The sequence below is a fragment of the Dromiciops gliroides genome, chromosome 2 (assembly GCF_019393635.1).
Source record: "Dromiciops gliroides isolate mDroGli1 chromosome 2, mDroGli1.pri, whole genome shotgun sequence".
NCBI lineage: Eukaryota > Metazoa > Chordata > Mammalia > Microbiotheria > Microbiotheriidae > Dromiciops > Dromiciops gliroides.
This window is the reverse complement of record NC_057862.1, coordinates 25,909,956-25,931,911: the sequence shown is the minus strand read 5'-3', so window position 1 is coordinate 25,931,911 and position 21,956 is coordinate 25,909,956. Positions and strand designations below refer to the sequence as shown.

Genomic DNA, 21,956 nt, shown 5'->3' with positions numbered 1-21,956 from the left:
TATTAAGGGATGAACTGATGATGAGTGAGATGAGCAGAGCCAGAAGAACATTGTACACAGTATCATCAACATTGTATATTGATCAACTGTGTTGGACTAGATTCTTCTCACCAATGCAATGGTACAGGAGAGTTCCAGGGGACTCATGATGGAAGGAGATCTCCAAATCCAGGGAAAAAAAGAACCGTGGAGTATAGATGCTGATTGAACCATACTATTTCTTTTGTTTTTGGTGCTGTTGTTTTTCTATTTTGAGGTTGTTCCTCATTGCTCTGATTTTTCTCTTATAACATGACTAATACAGAAATATGTTTAATGTTATATATATGTATATATGTATATGTATGTATATGTGTGTATATATATATATATATATTTATAAAACCTATATCAGATTGCCTGATGTCTAGGGGAGGGGGGAGGGAGGGGAGGGAAGGAGAAAAATCTGAAATTGGAAAGCTTGTATAAACAAATGTTGAGAACTATCTTTACATGTAATGAAAAAAATACTTTTATCAGGAAAAAAAGAATATTAAGGGAAGTAACTAAAAATTGAATGCGAAGTTGGGCTAGCTGTATTAAATTTGAAGCTATAATATAAAACAGCAGTCATGAAAATTATTTGTTACTGGGAAAGAAATAGGGTGGTGAATGAATGGAATGGCTTAGGCACAGGAAACACAGAAGCAAATGACTATAGTAATCTACTGTTTGATAACCCAAAGACTACAGCTTCTGGGATAAAAAAAATCAGTATTTGACAAAAACTGCTGGAAAACTGGAAGATAGTATGGCAGAAACAAGGCATAGACCAACATCTTACACTGTATGCTAAAATAAAAAGTCAAAATGGGTACATGATTTTGATATAGAGGTTGACCCCATAGGTAACTTAGGAAAGAAAGGAATAGTTTACCTCTAAGATCTTTGGAGAGGAGAACAACTGATGAAAAAACAAGAGACAGAGAATATTATGAAATGCAAAATAAATGATTTTGATTACATTAAATTAAAAAGGGTTTGTATAAACAAAGCTTCTAAACAAACAGAAGCAAGGAAGCCAAAATTAGAAGTGAAACAGACAGCTGGGAAAAAACTATTACAGCCATTGTTTCTGGTAAAGGCCTCATTTCTAAAATATATAGGGAATGAAATCAAATTGATAAGAATGCAAGTCATTCCCAACTGAGAAATGGTCAAAGGATATGAACAGGTAGTTTTTTTATCTGTTTTTTGTTGTTGTTTTGTTTTTTAGTGAGGCAATTGTGGTTAAGTGACTTGCCCAGGGTCACACAGCTAGTAAGTGTAAGTGTTTGAGGCCGGATTCAGTGCTCTATCCACTGCGCCACCTAGCTGCCCCGAACAGGTAGTTTTCAAATGAAGAAATCAAAGCTATCTATTGCCTTATGAAAAAATGCTCTAAATCATTATTGATTAGAGAAATGCAAATTAAAACAACTCTGAGGTACCACAACACACCTGTCAGATTGTCTAATATGACAAAAAAGGAAAATAATAAATGTTGGAGAAGCTATGGAAAAATTTGAACATATTATAAGTGGAGTTGTGAACTAACCCAACCATTCTGGAGAGCAATTTGGAAATATGACCAAAGGGCTATGGGATTATGCTTACCCTTTGATCCAGTTTTACCACTACTAGGTCTCTATCCCACAGAAGTAAAAAAAAAGGGGAAAGTATCCACATACACAAAAATATTTATAGCAGCTCACTTTGTGGTGGCAAAGAATTGGAAATCAAGGGAATACCTCTCAATTGGGGTATGGTTGAACAAGTTGTGATTTATGAATGGAATGGAATGTATTGTGCTGTAAGAAATGATGAATAGGCAGATTTCAGAAAGACTTAAGTGTACTGATACTGAGTAAAGTGAACAGAAGCAGGAGAATACTGTACCCTGTAACAGCAACGTTGCACAATGATCACTGTGATAGACTTGGCTCTTCCCAGCAGTGCAATGATCTAAGACCATTCCAAAGAACTCATGATGGAAAATGGTCTCCATATCCAGAAAAAAAACAACTGAGGATTCTGAATACAGATTAAAGGAGACTGTTTCTATTTCTTATGTATTTTTCTTCTTTTTTGAAGCTTTTCCTGGTGTTCTGATTCTTCTTTCACAATATGACCAATGTGATTTTACATATATAATCTATATAAGATTGCTTTCTGTCTTGGAAACAGGAGAGGGAAAGGAGGCAAAGAGAAAAATTTGGAACTAAAAATCTTAAGAAAACAAATGTTGAAAACTATCTTTACATGTAACTGAAAAATAATAAAATACTTTTATGATTAAAAAAGAAATAAAGAAATGATGAGCAGATAAATTTTAGAAAAAGCTGAGGGGCAACTAGGTGGTGCAGTGGATAAAGCACCAGGCCTGGATTCAGGAGGACCTGAGTTTAAATATGACCTCAGACACTTACTAGCTGTGTGACTCTGGGCAAGTCACTTAACCCTCATTGCCCTGCAAAACAAAACAAAACCAAATGAATTTGTATGAATGTCTCTGAATATGTAGATATGTATTAACAAAATTTCTAGGGGGCAGCTAGGTGGAACAGTGGATAGAGCACCGGCCTTGGATTCAGGAGGACCTGAGTTCAAATCCAGCATCAGACACTAAACAATTACTAGCTGTGTGACCCTAGGCAAGTCACTTAAATCCAATTGCCTCACCAACAAAGAAGAAAGAAAGAAAGAAAGAAAGAAAGAAAGAAAGAAAGAAAGAAAGAAAGAAAGAAAGAAAGAAAGAAAGAAAGAAAGAAAGAAAGAAAGAAAGAAAGAAAGAAAGAAAGAAAGAAAGAAGGAAAGAAGGAAAGAAAGAAAAAAAAAGCTGGAAAGACTTAAGTCGACTGACACTGAGTAAGTAGAAACAGGAGAACATTGTACACAGTAACAGCAACATTGTATGATAATCAACTGCATTAGACTCAGTTGTTCTCAGCAATACAATGATACAGGACAATTAAAAAAGACTCATGATGGAAAATGCTCTCCACAACCAGAAAAAAGGACTATGGATTCTTTTTTTTTTCCTGATAAAAGTATTTTATTATTTTCCAGTTACATGTAGAGATAGTTTTCAACATTTGTTTATATAAGATTTCAAATTTCAAATTTTTCTCCCTCCCTCCCCCCTTCCCCTAGATAGCAGGTAATCTGATAATAGGTTGTACATATATATATATATATATATATATATTATATATATATGCAAACAAACACACACACATATATACACATATATATAATAACAACATTAAACCTATTTCTGCATTAGTCATGTTATAAGAGAAGAATCAGAGCAAAAAAGGAAAAACCTCAAAAAAGAAAAACAACAGCACCAAAAACAAAAGAAATATTATGGTTCAATCAGTACCCATATTCCATGGTTCTTTTTTTTCCTGAATTTGGAGAACCTTTTCCATCATGAGTCCTTTGGAACTTTCTTGTGCCGTTGTATTGGTAAGAAGAATCTAATCTATCACAGTTGATCAACACATAATGTTGATGATACTGTGTATAATGTTCTTCTGGTCCTGCTCATCTCACTCACCATCAGTAAAAAAGGACTGTGGATTCTTATATGCAAATTGACCCACATTGTTTCTACCATTTGTGGGTTTTTTTTTCTTTTTTGGAGTTTTTCCCTTTGGTTCTGATTCTTCTTTCACAACATGACCTATGCAGAAATACGTTTAATGTGGTAGTACATATATAACCTACATCAGATTGCTTATTGTCTTGGAAGGGAGGAAAAAACAAAAAAATTTGGAACTAAAAATCTTATGAAAACAAAGGTTGAAAATTATCTTTACATGCAACTGGAATATAATAAAATACTTTTATTATTTAAAAAACTTTTTAAAAGTGTATCAAGGGACCTAATAAAAATGCATAAGAAAGTGGGCGGGCGATATCAAATATGAAGCCATAATATAAAGCAGCAATCATAAAAATTATTTGTTACTGGGTAAGAAATAGGGTGGTAGATCAATGGAATAACTTAGGCACAGGAAACACAGAAGCAAATGACTATAGTAATCTACTGTTTGGTTAGAGAAATGCAAATTAAAACAACTCTGAGGTACCACCACTCACCTGTTAGATTGGCTAATATGAAAAAAAAAGGAAAATAATAAATATTGGAGAAGTTGTGGAAAATTTAGAAGACTAATGCATTGTTGGTGGAGTTGTGAACTGACAACTATTCTGGAGAACAATTTGAAAATATGCCCAAAGGGCTATGGGACTAAACATACCCTTTGATTCAGTAATACCACTACTAGGTCTCTATCCCAAAGAGGTCATAAAAAAGGGGAAAGGATACACATGTACAAAAATATTTATAACAGCTCTCTTATGGAGGCAAAGAATTGGAAATCAAGGGAATGCCCATCAATTGGGGAATGGCTGAACAAAGTTTGTTTTATGAATGGAATGGAATGCTATTGTGCTGTAAGAAATGATGAGCAGGCAAGATTTCATAAAAACCTGGAAAGACTTAAGTGGGTTGATGCTGAGTGAAGTGAGCAAAACCAGGAGAACATTGTACACAGTAACGGCAACATTATATGATGATCAGCTGTGATAGACTTGGCTCTTCTCAGCAATGCAATGATCTAAGACCATTCCAAAGAATTTATGATAGAAAATGGTCTCCATATCCAGAAAAAACAACTGTGGATTCTGAATGCAGATTGAACCAGACTGTTTCTACTTTTTTATGGGTTTTTTCTTTTTTGAAGCTTTTCCCTGGTGTTGTGATTCTTCTTTCACAATATGACCAATGTAGAAATATGTTCAATGTGATAGTACATATATAAACTATATCAGATTGTTTTCTGTCTTGGGGAGGGGAGAGGAAAGGTAGGGAAAGAGAAAAATTTGGAACTAAAAATCTTATGAAAACAAATGTTGAAAACTATCTTTACATGGACCTGGAAAATAATAAAATACTTTTATGATTAAAAAAGAAAGAAAAGAATGATGAGCAGGCAGATTTTAGAAAAACCTGGAAAGACTTAAGTGTGCTGATGCTGGGTGAAGTGAGTAGAAACTGGAGAATATTAAACACAGTAACAGCAACATTGTATGATAACCAACTATATTAGACTCAGCTCTTCTCAGCAATACAATGATACAGCACAATTCCAAAGGACTCATGATGGAAAATGCTCTCCACATCCAGAAAAAAGTGAACTGTGGATTCCTTTTTTTTGGTGGGACAATGAGGGTTAAGTGACTTGCCCAAGGTCACACAGCTAGTAAGTGTCAAGTGTCTAATACCGGATTTGAACTCAGGACCTCCTGAATCCAGGGCCGGTGTTTTATCTACTGCATCATCTAGCTGCCCCCTTGAACTGTGGATTCTTTTTTTTTTTTTTAAGTGAGGCAATTGGGGTTAAGTGACTTGCTCAGGGTCACACAGCTAGTAAGTGTTAAGTTTCTGAGGCCGGATTTGAACTCAGGTACTCCTGACTCCAGGGCTGGTGCTCTATCCACTGAGCCACCTAGCCGCCCCGAACTGTGGATTCTTAATGTAGATTGATCCATATTGTTCCTACCTTTGGTGAGTTTTTTCTTTTTGGGTGTTTTTTCTCTTTTGTTCTGATTCTTCTTTCACAACATGACCGATGCAGAAATATGTTCAATATGATGGTACATATATAACCTATATCAAATTGCTTATTTTCTTGTGGAGGGGTGGAGGGAATGGAAAAAAATTTGGAACTAAAAATCTTCTGAAAATAAAAATTGAAGACTATCTTTACATGTAGCTGGAATATAATAAAATACTTTTACGATTTAAAAAATATTTTCAATAGAATATCAAGGGAACTATTCAAAAAATACATAAGAAGTTGGGCTAGCAGTATCAAATCTGAAGCTATACTATAAAGCAGCAGTCATCAAAACTATTTGTTATTTTCTAAGAAATAGAGTGGAGGATCAATGGAATAGGTTAGGGACAGGAAACACAATAGTAAATGAATATAGTAATCTAATTTTTGATAAACCCAAAAACTCTAGCTTCTGGGATAAAAACTCAGTATTTGACAAAAACTGCTGGAAAACTTGAAGATAGTATGGCATAAACTAGTTGTAGACCAACATCTTACACCCTATACCAAAATAAAGTCAAAAGGGATACATGATTTAGACATAAAGGGTGATATGATAGGTAAATTAGGAGAGGAAGGAATAGTTTACTTCTCAGATCTATGAAGAAGAGAAAAATTTATGAACAAACAAGAGATAGAGTATATTATCAAATGCAAAAAGGATGATTGTGATTACACTAAATTAAAAAGGTTTTAGAGGCAGGAAGCAATACAGAAGCAATGTAGCCAAAATTAGAAGGGAAGCAGAAAGCGAGGAAACAATTTTTACAACCCATAGTTCTGATAAAAGCCTCATTTCTAAAATATATAGGGAACAAAATCAAATTTATAAAAATTCAAGTCATCCCCCAATTGAGAAATAGTCAAAGGACATAAACAGATACTTTTCAGATGAAGAAATCAGAGCTATCCATTGCCATATGAAAAAATGCTCTAAATCACTATTGATGAGAGAAATGCAAATTAAAACAACCCTGAGGTACCACTCACTCCTGTCAGATTGCCTAATATGACAAAAAAGGAAAATAATAAATGTTGGAAATCTGTGGAAAAACTAGAATACTAATGCATTGTTGGTGGAGTTGTGAACTGATCTAACCATTCTGGAGAGCAATTTGGAACTATGTCCAAAACATTATGGGGCTGTGTATACCTTTCACCCAGTAATACCATTACTACATCTATATCCCAAAGAGATCATAAAAAAAGAAAAAAGGACCCACATAAGCAAAAATATTTACAGCAGCTCTCTTTGTGGTGGCAAAGATTTGGAAACTGAGGGAATGCCCATCAATTAGGGAATGACTGAACAAGTTTTGACATATGATTGTAATGGAATGCTACTGTGATGAGCAGGCAGATTTCAGAAAAACCTGGAAAGACTTAAGCAGAATGATGCTGAATGAAGTGAGCAGAACCAGGACAACATTGGACACAGTAACAATATTGTGTGATGATCCACTGTGATAGACTAGGCTCTTCTCAGCAATATAATGATCTAAGACAATTCCAAAGGACTCATGATGGAAAATGTTCTCCACAACCAGAAAAAAGAACTGTGGAATCTGAATGCATATTGATCCATTTTTTTTTTTACAGTTTTTCCCTTTTGTTTGATTCTTCTTTCACATCATGACTAATGCAAGAATATGTTTAATGTGATTGTACATATATAACCTAAATCAGATTGTTTCCTGTCTTGGGGATGGGGAAGGGAAGGGAGGGAGGGAGAAAAATTTGGAATTCAAAATCTTATGAAAACAAATGTTGAAAACTGTCTTTACATGCAACTGGAAAATTATAAAATATTTTATGATTTTTAAAAAGAAAACAAAAAACAAAATAGTCCCTGATCTTAAGGAACTAACATCCTATTAAGGGAAGACAACACAGAGTGGAGCATTGGCCAAGCAGATGAGGTTTGGTCAAGGATGTCACAGGATCTATGAGGAGAATCACAGAACAATGTTTTAATCCTTTCTATCACCCAGCTAATCAATAAAGGTAACAATCAAACTCCTTTATCCATCTTACCTGTGAGTGCCCAAAACGATTTCCCTACATATTCTTGTGTCAAGACAAAAGATACTAAAGCTGTTCCACCATTCATAACTCCAACACCAAGGCGTGACATTGCAAAGACTCCATAACTTGGGGCAAATGCAGTGATATAGCCCAAAATGACATCAAAAAAGAGACCTGCAATGACAAAAAAAATCCCCAACATATTATAGAGGTATAGGTTATGAAATTTCTCAAGTCTGGCCAGCATAGCACTACCCCCAAAAAACTAACATAACACAGGGAACTCCCTCTATCTTGGCAGACCAATCACCACTATGAACATTACAGTGTTATCAAGGGGCCAGGGGAGCCAAGAGACACAGTGATTGGCCCAGGGTCACACAGCCATTATATGTCAGAGGTAGGATTTGAACCCAGGTCTTCCTGCCTCTAAAGCTAGCTTTCTGTCCACTAGAACATGCTGCCTCTAAACATGACTTCAAATCATGTTGATTATTCAGTGCAGGTGCTTCCACAACCATAAGTACCTGCTTTTTCTAGTCCTTCTATACATAATAATAAAATACATGTATTTGTCACTTGAAGGTTTACAAAGAGCTTTCCTCTCAAGAACCTAATTGGTTAGATAATGTTTTATCAGCCCCATTTTACAGATGAGGAAATCAAGGCTGAGCGATTCAATTATTTACCCATGATCACACAGCTAATAAGTATAATACTTACTTGTCTTCTGTCACCATGAAGAAGTCCCTTGAACTTCTTAGGTACCAGTTTCCTCAACTATAAAATGAAAGGGTTGATTTGGATTCTTGCTCAGGCCCCTTCCAGCTCTTAATCTATGGTTCTGTAAGAGGCAGTATCAGAGGGGGCAGCTAGGTGGCGTAGTGGATAAAGCACTGGCCCTGGATTCAGGAGGACCTGAATTCAAATATGACCTCAGACACTTGATACTTACTAGCTGTGTGACCTTGAGCAAGTCCCTTAACCCTAATTGCCCCTCCAAAAAAAAATAGTTAGTATCAGAATCTGAACTCAGATCTTTTGGATGCCACATCCACTGCTTTATCCCCTACATGGTGTAGGGCTGCCCAACTGAAATGGAAATGAGGGCCACTAAACTATATCTATATTAGGATCCCAGTGGGCTACCTAGTGACTTAGAAAGAAAACCACACATTAACATTATCTATATTTGTTTGTATTTTTATTTATTTTGTTAAATATTTTTCAGTTACATGTTAATCTGATTGTTTGCTACACCTCCTATAAACAAGAGTTCAATATTACCTCCCTCTTCCTCCACTCAGCCTGAATCTGCTCTCCTCTGGTATCTTGGCCTAGGCCAACTATGCTACCTCTTCCCCAGCAGGAGGAACAATCAGACCAAATGCTCCTTCTGACATTGCCCCCCCACCCCCCATACACCAATAGCAACAAGAACACAGCAAGACCCTGTGGGAGGGCTGAGGATACCAAGTTAAAAACAACAACCAAAAAAAAAAAATCCTTCCTTCAGGCAGCTTACAGTCTACAGAAAACTGCCCATTCTGTCCTCTTAATTCACTAGGTGACACCATCTCACAGGGAAAACCATGGTGCCATGAGATCACTGTCTCACAGGTAAGATGATAGTGCTATAAACCATAGACTTAGAGTTAAAAGAAATCTTAAAGGTCATTCAACTCAACCCTCTGACTTCATGGATGAGGAAACAGACAGAGAGGCAAGTTGACTTTCCCTAGATTGCATGGCCAGTAAGTGTCAAAGCTAGGATTTGAACTCAGAGCCTCTAGCTTAGCTCTAGATCCAGCATCTGTTTCTACCTCTCTTCTCTGAGATTCTTTTTTTTTTTTTTTTTGGTGAGGCAACTGGGGTTAAGTGACTTGCCCAGGGTCACACAACTAGTAAGTGTCAAATGTCTGACACCAGATTTGAACTCAGGTCCTCCTGACTCCGGGGCCAATGTTCCATCCACTGCGCCACCTTGCTGCCCCAGCGCCACCTAGCTGCCTCTCTGAGATTCTTTTTAAGGCCCTTAAATCTCTCTTTTTATCTCCTGATTCTTGTACGATTGGTCCAGAAAATATCCTTTTCGCCCCTCTCTCTATTCCATGAACGAGCCCCCCCAAACTACCCTAATCGTGGCTGGTGAGCAGAGAAGTTGACACATAATGCACTAAGGGCAAAGCAGAACTGTTAGAATGAATCACCAGAGCTCTCCATTTTCAAAGCCATGGCGGGCATCCAAAGTCCTCCTCAGCATCTCCACACGTGGCCAGAAAGGACTACGGCCAGATTGTTAAGAGTCTTCAATGCTGGGGCAGCTAGGTGGCGCAGTGGATGGAGCATTGGCCCTGGATTCAGGAGGACCTGAGTTCAAATCCGGCCTCAGACACTTGACACTTACTAGCTGTATGACACTGGGCAAGTCACTTAACCCCAATTGCCTTACCCAAAACAAAAACAAAAACACCAAATAAAGAGTCTTCAGTGCTAAACAAGAGTGTGTATGCTTTCCCAAAGGCATTCAGTCAGTCAGCTAGTATTTATTAAGTGCCTGTTATGTTCCAGGCACTGTGCTAAGTGCTAGGGATACAAACAGAGGCAAAAACTTTCCTGGCTCTTAAGGAACTTGAGCTCACAATCTAATGGGGGAGGGGCACACAAGCTATATAGAGAACGGGAGGGAGGGAAGCACATTCCAAGTATGGGGGACAGAGATTGAAAAGATGCAGAGACCTAAGCTAGGACATTGTTTGCAGTGAACTCCATGGATGTAGACCATTGTAGTCAGATGGTAAGGTGTGTGGCGGGAAGGAAGAGTAAGAATTGGAAAAAGCAAGAAGGGGTCAGTTTGCGAAGGGCTTTAAATACCAAAAAGAGAACTTCATCTTTGATCCCGGATGTAACAGAGAGCCAATGGACCATATTGACTGGGAAGAGTGACACGGTCAGACCTACACATTAAGACAATAACTTTAACAGCTAAGTGGAGAAGAGACGGTAGTGTGGAGACACTTGAGGAAAGGAAACTAACCCAATGTTCGAGGAGCAAGAGTGATGTGGTCAGAGTGGGCGGCTGTGTGGAGGATAGATCAGAAGAAAGAGACTGGAGGCTGGGAGACCAAAGAGGAGACCATTGCAATAGTCCAGGTCAGGGGTGATGAGGGACTGAACCAAGTCAGTGACTGGGGGAGTGGAGAAAAGAGAATAAGCACATTTAAAAGAACATGAAGGGGCGGCTAGGTGGCGCAGTGGATAGAGCACCGGCCCTGGAGTCAGGAGTACCTGAGTTCAAATCCGGCCTCAGACACTTAACACTTACTAGCTGTGTGACCCTGGGCAAGTCACTTAACCCCAATTGCCTCACTTAAAAAAAAAAAAAGAACATGAAATCCTTTTTTTTCCCCTCCCAATTCTGCTTTCTGCAATTACTAGTATGGGTCTCCATTAAATGAATGAGTTAGCCCTAGATTATCCTTGAAATGATGATTTTGTTGCAACAGTTATTTTCTACCACTAGGAAGCTGGACTTTGAGCATCTGATATCGCTGACAGATGGTGGACTCCTGACTGGAGAAATCTCATCCTTTAACCTCACACTGGGAATGTGCTGCTGCCCACACCCAGGCAGCCCAATCAATCCTCTGGGTGGCCTTGCTAGCATGTTATCCACAGCAGGACAGACCTCTGACCTTCTTTGGGGGATACTTCAGAATCAGCAGGCCTAATTAGAGTGCCAACTGACATGATTCTACCCTAAGGCCTTCTGACTGTTCCCCTGGGTGACCTCTGACCAGCTCACCTGACTTTCCCAGTCCTCCAAGTCCCACCTACACCTCACATTGACTGCCCAGTGCATTAACTGTACTTCTGCTCACCCAGGAGTATCAGACACATGAACAGCAAAACACTGAAATAAAGGTACTTTAAGGAAAGAGAGTTAGGGAGGGGTTGGGTGGGAAGAAGGGACACAAGTGTAAAAACACATACATGATGCCACATGGCATGGTAGATAAAGCACTGAACTTGAAGTCAAGAGAATCTGGGTTCAAATCCTGCCTTGGTCAGTAAGTAAGAAAGGGGCCACTAATCCTACCTCAGCTACTTACTAGCTCTGTGACCATGGATAAGCCACTTATCCTTGAGTTTGTTTGCCCATTTGTAAAATGGGAAGAATAACGTCTATAGTATGGGATGTGAAGCTGAAATAACATGATGTGTGCAAATTGTTTTGCAAGCTTTCAAGAAATATAAAATGTCTGTTATTGTGCTTCTGATTATTTTCTCATTTCCCTTCCAATACAGCATAAGCTTCTTGAGGGGGAAGTGTTTTCCATTTTTCTCTGTATCTCCAGATACAGAATACCTTTCATGTAGCAAGAACTTAATAAAATTTTTAGGACCAATTTGAATTGACCCCCTCTATTTTTCATTGCAGATATTTAAATAAGCTCCATTACGGGTTTAATAGGCTGTATCAGGTAGCCTAAGAACCTAACCACCACTTGTAATATTACTTTCCCAGTTCCATGTAACTACCTTTACAAGCCAACTTGTAGAACACAAGCTATTTGTAAGCTGAGAACTCCCTATCCAAATTTTTTCTTCAAATTGAAAAATCATGAGCTATGGCATGGCACAAGAGTATTAAAATGGCCCTGTTTTTAACACTGTAAAAAAGGATATTATTAAATACCTTTTCCAAGAAAACTAAATTACTTTCATAGGAAATTAAATGATGCTGGGAAATCAGTTTGACATACCTCATATATCATGCATCTCAATTCAAGGAAGGAGCTGTCCAAGGTTTGGCTTACCACTCAGTGCTTCCATCATAACTATCTCCTTGTGTTATACTCACGTGTAAAGCAGGAACATTGATTGAACCCCAAATGCCTTAGTCACCCCAATACCTTCACGGACCCATGGTTTCATTGGTTAGGGCATTCTCTTTATTCAATGATGATCATTAATGGAAACATGGCTGCCAGGAATAAGGAGGTGATAGTCCCTCAGTCTGTATTCTTCTCACACTAGACCTGGAAAACTGTATTCATTTTAGGAAGGATGTTGACAAACCCACAAATGTTCATGGCTGGAGTAACAGGATGGTGAAAGCCTTGAGTTCATACTGTGTGAATGAATTTTAAAACACTGATTAAGTGCTTACTATGAATGAGAGAGTTCTTGCCCTCAGGGAGTTTATGTTCTAATAGGAAGCAACACATAAGGAGAAATGGTAGCCAGGAAAAGGAATGTCATGGAAGTCACAAGGATAGGGAGTTGATCTATAGGCTAGTCAACAGACATAGCCTTCCAGGAGCAATTGATTTGTTTACTGTGCCTAGAGCCAAAGGTTGAAAAGGGTGTGAAGGGGTGGGCATGGAAGGGATGATTGATTGAAAGCTCTGGCCAGGTTTGGCCTGTAGAAGAAAAGGCTGGAGGAGGAGGGCGATGGAGAGCAAAACTATTGTCAAGGGTTTAAAGGACTTCCAAGTGGGAGCCTCAGTCTCAAAGGAAAGAACCAGAGGCAAATGGAAGTCACACGGAGACCAATTTAGATTTGATAAAAACAATTAGAGTTCTCCCAAGTGGTATGATAGATAAGGAGCCTGTGACCTGTTCCTGAGCCTGGGCAGCAGCCAGGAACTGGACAGCAGCTGTCAGACCCAACACTCAGCCCATCTCTCATGCCCACCATCTAACAGCAGAAGTCCCTCTGGAGTAAGCCCACAGAGCTTCCTCTGCTTCTCTCAGGCTCTCATCAGAGAGTTTTCTGCCACCCACTTATTCCTCCATCCCTACTACTCTTTCCTTATTTTGGAGACTGGTGTGAATTATTTGATCAGATCAAGAATTTGAGGCTCCCATCCTTTTTAGAAAACTCCTCCCCTTCATCCTATTCCCCACTGTGTTTCCTAATTACTCAAGCCTCCATGTATAATAAGAAAAAAATAGCTACATTAATAAAAGCAAAATGAAACAGCTGAGTTAACTAGGATTAACTTTAGCCCATTGAAATAGAACCACAGGATTTCATCTCACAACCCAAGCCCCCTTGGTCTGTCCAATCCCCAAAGCATAGATTAGAAAGTGTGAAGAGACTTCTAATGTTGGAATACTCACTTGCTTTCCACCCACTCACCACAGAAGACATGGCACCCACACTGTCTGGGAATCCCTTTATTTTAAGCACAGGAGTCCTGCTTTCTATAGCTTCTGACCTAGTTCTGCTCATGGAAGAACCCGCTTTGCTCACAACTGTGGCTCCTGTTCCTGCCTCCAGAGACGGTGTAGTACTTAGCTCAGCTCCAAAACCAGCTCTCTTATCCATTATGCTTCTTCGCTGGCAATCATATTGGAAAAGAAAATATATTTGAGATGAGAGAGATAATCTTTACCATAAGTTCTAATAACTCAGCAGGAAGTATTAAATACTAAAATAAGATGTCAATAGCTCTAATTTTTAAAAATTTGGGGGAGGGGCAGCTAGGTGGTGCAGTGGATAGAGCACTGGCCCTGGATTCAGGAGGACCTGAGTTCAAATCCAGCCTCAGATACTTAACACACTTACTAGCTGTGTGACCCTGGGCAAGTCACTTAACCCCAACTGCCTTACAAAAAAACAAATTGGGGGAAGTTTTACTACTTTAAGTAGTCTTTTATCTTGAGTTATTCACAGAGGCAGAGAGGTGGTGAAGTGGATAGAGCATTGGACCTGGAATAAAAAAGACCTGACCTCAAATCTAACTTCAGACACTAGCTATGTGATTCTGGGGAAGTCAATTAACCTCTGTTTCTGTTTCCTCATCTATAAAATGGGGATAATATTAGCACCTATGTCCCAGGGTTACTGTAAGGTACAAATGAAATAATAATTGTAAAGTGTTTTGCAAATCTTAAAACATTATATAAATGTTCATTCAAACATTCTAAAGTGCCTGATCTATTCAAGCACCTATATCCTATGTGCTGGGAAGAAGAAAATGATAGGGTCCCTACCCTCCAGGGGTTTACAATCAAGCTAAACGTTCTCTCTGAGGTTACAAATGAAGCAGAAATTAAGAGGGGAAAAAAGGAGAAACTATTAGCTAAGTTGGGTGGGGAAGAGGGAATGTTTTAAGCAAAGGCTGACAAATGTACTGAATGTGTGGGGGGAGGGTGATTAAAAAATATAATTATATTCAAAAATAGATAAAATAAAACCAACTTTTTTTAGGGAAAGGGATTAGGAGCTTGGTGAGAAGAGAACTGTGGAAGCTGAGAAATATGGAAATGGTTTGGGCCAGATGATACTTGAAGAGGGTCCCCCCAAATCAAAATGCTTTTAAAGTCATCCATTTCAAAAGAAGACTCTGAGACCCAAAGTTAAACTTACTGGATCAAAGCCCAGAAACAACAAATGTGCCCAACTAACTAAAAATGTTTAAAAGAGCCCCTTTCAAAAGATGATAGCCATCAGGGCAGGGAAGGGAGCATTCAAAACAAAGAAAGAATTATTAGTTCGCATCTTGCCTTGGGCCACGAACCAGACAGTAATCATTTAGTAGGGTGAAGGATTCAGCATTGAATTGGAGAGTTTAGAGTGTATACCCAACTATCTTCCCCAAAAGGAAAAAAAATTAAGAATAATAATTTCTGTTGGTCTCCTTGGAGCAATTCTGGTTGTAGACAGGAAATAAGAAAAAATAAAAGTGTATAAAAAATATCAAGCCACAGGAGGCCTCAACCCATGCCCCCCCTACCTCTAAGAAGTCCGAAAAATGGGAAACTTGGGCCCATCTGGCATTTTCACAATCTAGGCAAGTTCTGTTGCTTTCTTCTGGCTACCAATGGATTGTGAGCTCACTAGGAGTCAACAGTAAGACCCAGCAGTCAAGAAGGTTAACATGATCTTGGCCTTCCTCAAGAGCAGGCTGATGTCCAGTACTTGGGAGGCCATCATTTCTCAGCCCTCTGCCCTGGTCAGACCGCGTGTGAGGCATTGTACTCAGTTCTGCAGGTCACAGTCTAGGCAGGAGAGCATGCAGAGGAAGGCTACTGACACAGTGAAGGGTCTTCAGCCTGTGCCACAGGAGTGGTGGAAGGAACCAAGGATATTGAGCCTGAAGCAGTTGGTTACTCAAGGTGATGACGGTTAGTATTTATCCAAGGTCCAGGTTTTATGTGCTTAGGATTCCTGTGGAATCTAGTTAATTAAACATACTTTGGGGATCATAGATTTAAATATGTAAGGGACCTTAAAGTCACATAGGCTCATAGGTTTCAAGGACAGTGTTTTTTACTCTTTGGGCACAATGACAGGCTAGATGAACCCATTAGGCTCAGAGAATTAAAGATGGAAGGCACATTCAAAGGCTCCCGGTCCACCCTCATCATTTAACAGATGGAGAAACAGAGACCCAGAGTGATGAAGCAATTTGCCCCAGGTGACGACAGTGTTAAGGAGAGGCTAGGTTTTGACCCTAAGTCCTCTGACTCTAGTTGTCTCCCTACCCCCATGAGAGTTAGAATTATCCCATTGCCGAATATTCTCTGCATCCCCAAGCACTAAATAAATACTTGCTGATTGACTGATGAAGTAGAGGGGCTTTCCAATGTGGCATGTTGTACTGGATGGCCTTGGAGGTCTCTTCTGCTTCTAAGATTCTGCTCTATAGAGACAGAAAAATCAGCAATGGTGATGCAGTGGGGAAGGAGTTGGGTTTGGAATGAAGGAACCTAGGTTAGAATTCTAACTCTACTATTGACTTACTACCCATGTGACTGCAGGACAGGCTCTACCTCTCTGGACCCCAGTTTCCTCTGGGGATTGAACTCTGAGGTGCCTTCTAGCTTGAAATGGATTATCCATTTGGACTCATTCAATACTCCATCATATCAAAGGAAGATACAGGCCAGACCTTGCCCCCTCGGACCATGTAATATGAACGCCCATGAATATCTGTGAGATATTTGTACAACTGGAAACAAAAATATGGAGAACAATCAACTTGATCAATAAGCAATAAGCATTTATTAAATGGCTACCATATATCGGACACTATGCTGAGCACTGGGCAGACAAAGGCAAAATCAAGGCAGGCCCTGCTCTCAAGGGGCTTACATTCTATCAGGGAACACAGTATTCATATAGATAAGCAGATGAAGTATAAATACAAAATAAATACAGGATTATTAGGAAAAGAGGGATCAAAAAAAGCTTCATATAGAAGTGTCATGGGGCGCAGAGCACCCCAGAATTTCTCTGGGGCACACCGAGGAATCTTCTCCTTGAGAAACTAAACCAGAGGACAGATAACGCCTAGAGGAACCAAATAGGACTGAGCTAGCTTGGGATTCCTACCCTTCATTCTGGTCTCCCTTACCCTGGGGAGATAAGTTTGGGTGTGGCTGAGGCCTTTGTGTTCTGAGGAGGGATCTGTAGCCACCCCTCACCCAATTCCTTTAGTCACTACCAGTGGGGGATGGTCCTCCCTCACTAAAGGAACTTTCCACAGGAAGATGGTCCACCCCCATCAGTCCTCTATAAAAGTACCTTCCGTCTCCTGTTCGAGGAGATTTGGTACCTCTGAGCCATGTGCTTTATGCCAAATCTCCCCATGAAAAGTCCAAGGATTTCTTTCATGGTTTCCCTCCCCCCACCCTTCCCTTCCCTTGGCCCTAAATAAACTATCACCTTGTTCTAACTACGTTTTGTGTGCAAGAGGGTGTAATTCTTTAAAGAGGAATTCCCAAGAACCCCAACCCGTACCCCATTTTCCCACCATATCAGAAGGAAGGACTTGAAAAAAATAAGGAAAAATTCTGCCCCCTTTAAAAAGGTGTAGCGTGTATGTATGTATATGGGAGCATATGTGCATGTAAAGCCCAAAGGCAATGAAGAGACACATGACAGACTTCCATTGATGACATGTTCAGAAATGAACATGAGACATAACTAAGAGATGCAGGATTGAAAAGTGATGAGTTGGTGAAGAGTGAGGGATCTTAAATGGATGGTCCAAGGACTCTATTGTCACCCTTAAAAAAATAAAAAAGCACTAAGGAAGACTGCTAGTATTTTGGGTGGCTCCTTCATGGAGAATCTAGGGGAGAACATAGACAAGAATTGGTCTGGGTTGCTATCAGCACTGATGAAAGGAATATCACAGAACCACTGAAGACCTGAAGACCTGTATATGCATGTGTATTGTATGTGCATGTGCATGCATATGCATATGCGCATTGTGTATATGTATATGCATATGTGTGTATGTATATTGTGTGCATATGCATATGGAGATGGGGAGGCATATGTGTATATGTGTGCATGTGCATTGCATATGATGTGTATGCATAGGCATATGTCTACATGTGTGCAAATATGCATGTGTATATAAATACGTGTGTGTGCGAATATGTGTATATGCAAGTACACATGAATATACGTATACGTATGTACATTGCGCATATATGTGTGTGGCTGTGCATGTGTGTGCTTATGCATGTGTACTTGTGGATGCATATGTGTGTTGCATGTGCATGTGTGTATAAGTGTATATGCATGTGGATGTATATGTGTATGCATTTGTGGATGTGTATATGCATGTGTGTGCATATACATGTATGTATGTATATTTAGGCAAATGTGGATTGTATAGGTATGAAAATGTATGTGTATGTATATGTGCATTGCATGTATATGTGTATATGTGTGTGTGTACACACACACACACACACACATATATATATCAGCATCAGCTAGAGATTCATTTTTCCATTAGATTTTAATTTCCATGGCACCTATTACAACATTCATGAACATGTAATAAGTAAATATAGTAAAACTATGTCTATTTGGGCACTGTGAAATTTGGTATTTGAACAAATTCAAGCACTTTCACACAAGGAGTCCAGCCCCTGTCCCAGTTGGGAACAGAAACAACTGCACCAGTTGCCATTCATGACCCAGTGATGGGGACCCAATGCAATGACATTCTGAGTCTATTGATGGGAAGTGATTTACAATTTAAGTGAATGTAAATCCACATTTCATTACTGTTCTTTCCAGTGATGAGCTAATGAAAATCCCCACATCCCAATTCACTTGGTTTATGAAAGTGCCAACACTTAACAACCATTAAAGATTTGTAAATGGGGAGGAGGAAGGAATGCACAAATTAAAAATCATGGTTTAAATGTATAAATAGGAATTTCAAAACAAGTCAAATGATTAGGATTTAAAGAGGAAGCCCTAAAATGTTTTTTAAGCCATCCTGTAAAATTTTTTTTCAAATATCAAAATCTTATCCCCTCTTCTCACCGCCCCCCCCCCAAATATACTTGACTGTATTGTAAGGAAATTGGTTCTTCTAGTATCATGATAGGAAGTCAAATGATGACAGCTGCTATGACTGACTAGAGCTGCTGACTTGTAACACCTAATTAAACATTCAAAGATCCGATCAATTCCTTCAGACAGAAGTAACATGATTACAGTTGTAAAACAAGGGAATGTTGCCTTCTAATTAGCAATTGATGATGAATTGGATCTCCCTTTCACTAATTACGGTGGTCTAGAATCAGTCACTGACCAGTGACCTCATTGAGATAATGGTCATATCTAATAGTGGACGACAGCATCCAAAAAAATCTCAACAGGCTAGGTTGGCTCCAACCGAATACAATTAAATTTAGTAAATAAATAAACAAACAAACAAACAGAAGATTCTGTTGTTGTTGTTATTGTTGCTGTTGTTGAGTCCTATCTGACTCTTCATGACCCCATTTGGGGTTCTCTTGGCAAAGATACTGGAGTGGTTTGCCATTTCCTTCTCCAGATAAGCTTCTACACTTGGATTTTTAAAAAATAGTATTATATTTCCCGAGTACATGTAAAGACAATTTTTAGCATTTTTTAAATAAAGTTTTGAGTTCCATATTTTCTCTCTCCCTCCTTTCTCTCCCCTCTCCCTAAGATGGTAAGCCATTTGATTATATATGTGCAATCATGTAAAACTTATTTCCATATGAGTCATGTCATGAAAGAAAAAAGAAAACAAAAGGAAAAAACACCAAAAAACAAACAAACAAAACAGTGAAAACAGTATTCTTCAATCTGCATTCAGACTCCAGCAGTTCTTTCTCTGGATGTGGAGAGCATTTTCCATCACGAGTCTTTTGGAATACACTTGGATTTTTTAAAGATCAGCTTCACAAGTACATGATAGGTAAGCTATGACTAGATAATGATTGATCTGAAAAAACATCTGGGTGGTTCAGAGGACCACAAGTTTAACATGAGCATGAGCAAATATTGCCCTTATCTTACCCAGACCTAGGCCCATCATGCCACTCCCCAGCCATTCCTTTGCCATGTTGATGTGTCTGTGTACCCTTCCCCCACTTCCAACTCCAGCTCTGACAGGAGTAACAAAATCAACAGTACCAATCCTGGAAAAGCTCTGCTGATCACTTGTCCTGTGTCTCAATCCAGCCCAAAACACTCCTCCACAGCCACCACTACCTTACATAAGCTCTCTTCCTCTACTGGGATAGAAGCTCTTGAGGGCAGAGATTATCCTGCTTGCTTGTATTTTGTAGTGACCTTTGGCCTGGCTACTCTGGGGTGCCTTGTGCAGCAGTCCTAACAACCCAGCCCCTTCACCACTGGGATCCTTCCCCACAACCTTAGGCTTGCCTTACTACCTTAACAGGACTTGAGTCCCTACACCCCCTTATCATCAACCAAAGGGGAGCTCTTCCCCTGATCCAGAAGCACCCCTCCCTCAGTGGGACCCCCTGACTAAGGGTTGAGGAAGGAGAGAACCACCCTAACCCCATTCATGCCCTATGATCACTTCTGTATGGCCAAATTCCTGATTCCACTGTCCTCCCGAGGATGAAAGGGCAGCTGCTCTTCTCCTGCCTTTATCTGCTCCCTGTCTCCATGGTTCCCAAAACACCGGGCCTAGCATATAGCACAAGAATTCCCCTTGACATGCCCAACCTCTGGCATTGTGTCAGGACGCCCTGATCTTATAAACCTTCAACAGAGGTCTAAAACTCCCAGCAGCCACAGCTACCTCTCAAGAGTCATCTTGAGAGATGTAGAAAGCAAGAACTGGGAGTAGAAACCCCATGTCCTGAGCAGGACACCTGTCTCCCTTTTTGAATCCCCCATTGGGCCTAGGGGCTTACCCTGACCCTCATGTCCTTTGGATCCCTTCCCCCAACTTCATGTTGTGGTTGTGGTTGTTATTGTTGTGGTGGTGGTGGTGGTGGTTACTGTTGTTTGTCCCTCAAACTGTTGTTGTTGTTACTGTTGTTGTTTGTGGCCTGGTTGGATTCCCCCCTCCTCCTCCCCAGTTCTTAGCACAGTGTCAGGCACATCCTAAACACCTCCTAAAAGCTTTTTTATTCACTGATTTATTCATCCATGTCCTCAGTTCCTATCAAACTGGGCAGACGAGTGTTCCCTGGAAAGGACATTTCAGAAAAAAAGAAACGACTTTTTGAGTCTCTTACCTGTCAAATACACTGGCTTCCTGCCAAATTTATCCGATAATGGGCCAAAGGTGATGTTGCCAATGAGTAGCCCCGCAAAGAACAAGGATGATGCCAGGCTCACTTTATAAGCTTCCTGTTTGATTAAGCACCACTGTGGAGAACAGGAAGATGGCATTTTAGCCTCTCTTTCTTTCATAGATGACGTCATGCATTTAGCCAGAGAACAGCCTGGAATATTACCGCAGCCACTGCAGCTACTGCATCCGGGCTACAGCTGGCAAAGGCTGGCCAGCTTAAGCTCCTCAGAGAGGAGATGGGGAGGGGGCATTCGTTCTGAGCCTAAATGAGCTGCTCTTTGCAGCACAAAATGGATGGTTCTTCTTAAAGCATCTTTTAGCAATTCCAGTGTAAACAGCTCCCATTGCCAACCCCTTCCCTCTCATGATAAATGAATCACTGAAAAAACAATTCAAACATGGATTTCACCTCTCTTTCTTTCTTTCTTTCTTTCTTTCTTTCTTTCTTTCTTTCTTTCTTTCTTTCTTTCTTTCTCTCTCTCTCTCTTTCTTTCTTTCTTTCTTTCTCTCTCTCTCTCTCCCTCCCTCTCCTTCCTCCCTCCTCTTTCCTTCCCTCTCTCCTTCTTTTCTCCCTCTTCCTTCTCCTTCCTTTTTCTTTCTCTGTTTTTCTCTCTCCCTCCCTTTCTTCCTTCTCCCTCCTCTCTCTCTCCCTCCTCCCCTCTCTCCTTCCTTTCTCCCTCTTCCTTCTCCTTCCTTTTTCTTTCTGTTTTTC

General features: G+C 39.8%; 1 protein-coding gene across 2 annotated transcripts in view; it reads right to left on the bottom strand.

Moving 5' to 3' along the window:
- Window positions 1–21,640, bottom strand: part of LOC122739788 (solute carrier family 22 member 15-like) — a 278,490-nt gene extending 256,850 nt beyond the window's left edge. For both annotated transcript variants that reach the window (XR_006354678.1, XM_043981479.1), the window contains exons 1-2: window positions 21,186–21,640; window positions 7,683–7,847 (exon numbers count right to left, since the gene is read on the bottom strand). Coding sequence is in view for 1 of the 2 variants with exons in the window: in XM_043981479.1 (XP_043837414.1) it covers window positions 7,683–7,847; window positions 21,186–21,375 (355 nt within the window). In the remaining variant the exon portion in view is untranslated. The remainder of the gene's footprint in view (window positions 1–7,682; window positions 7,848–21,185) is intronic.
- Window positions 21,641–21,956: the final 316 nt, after the last annotated feature.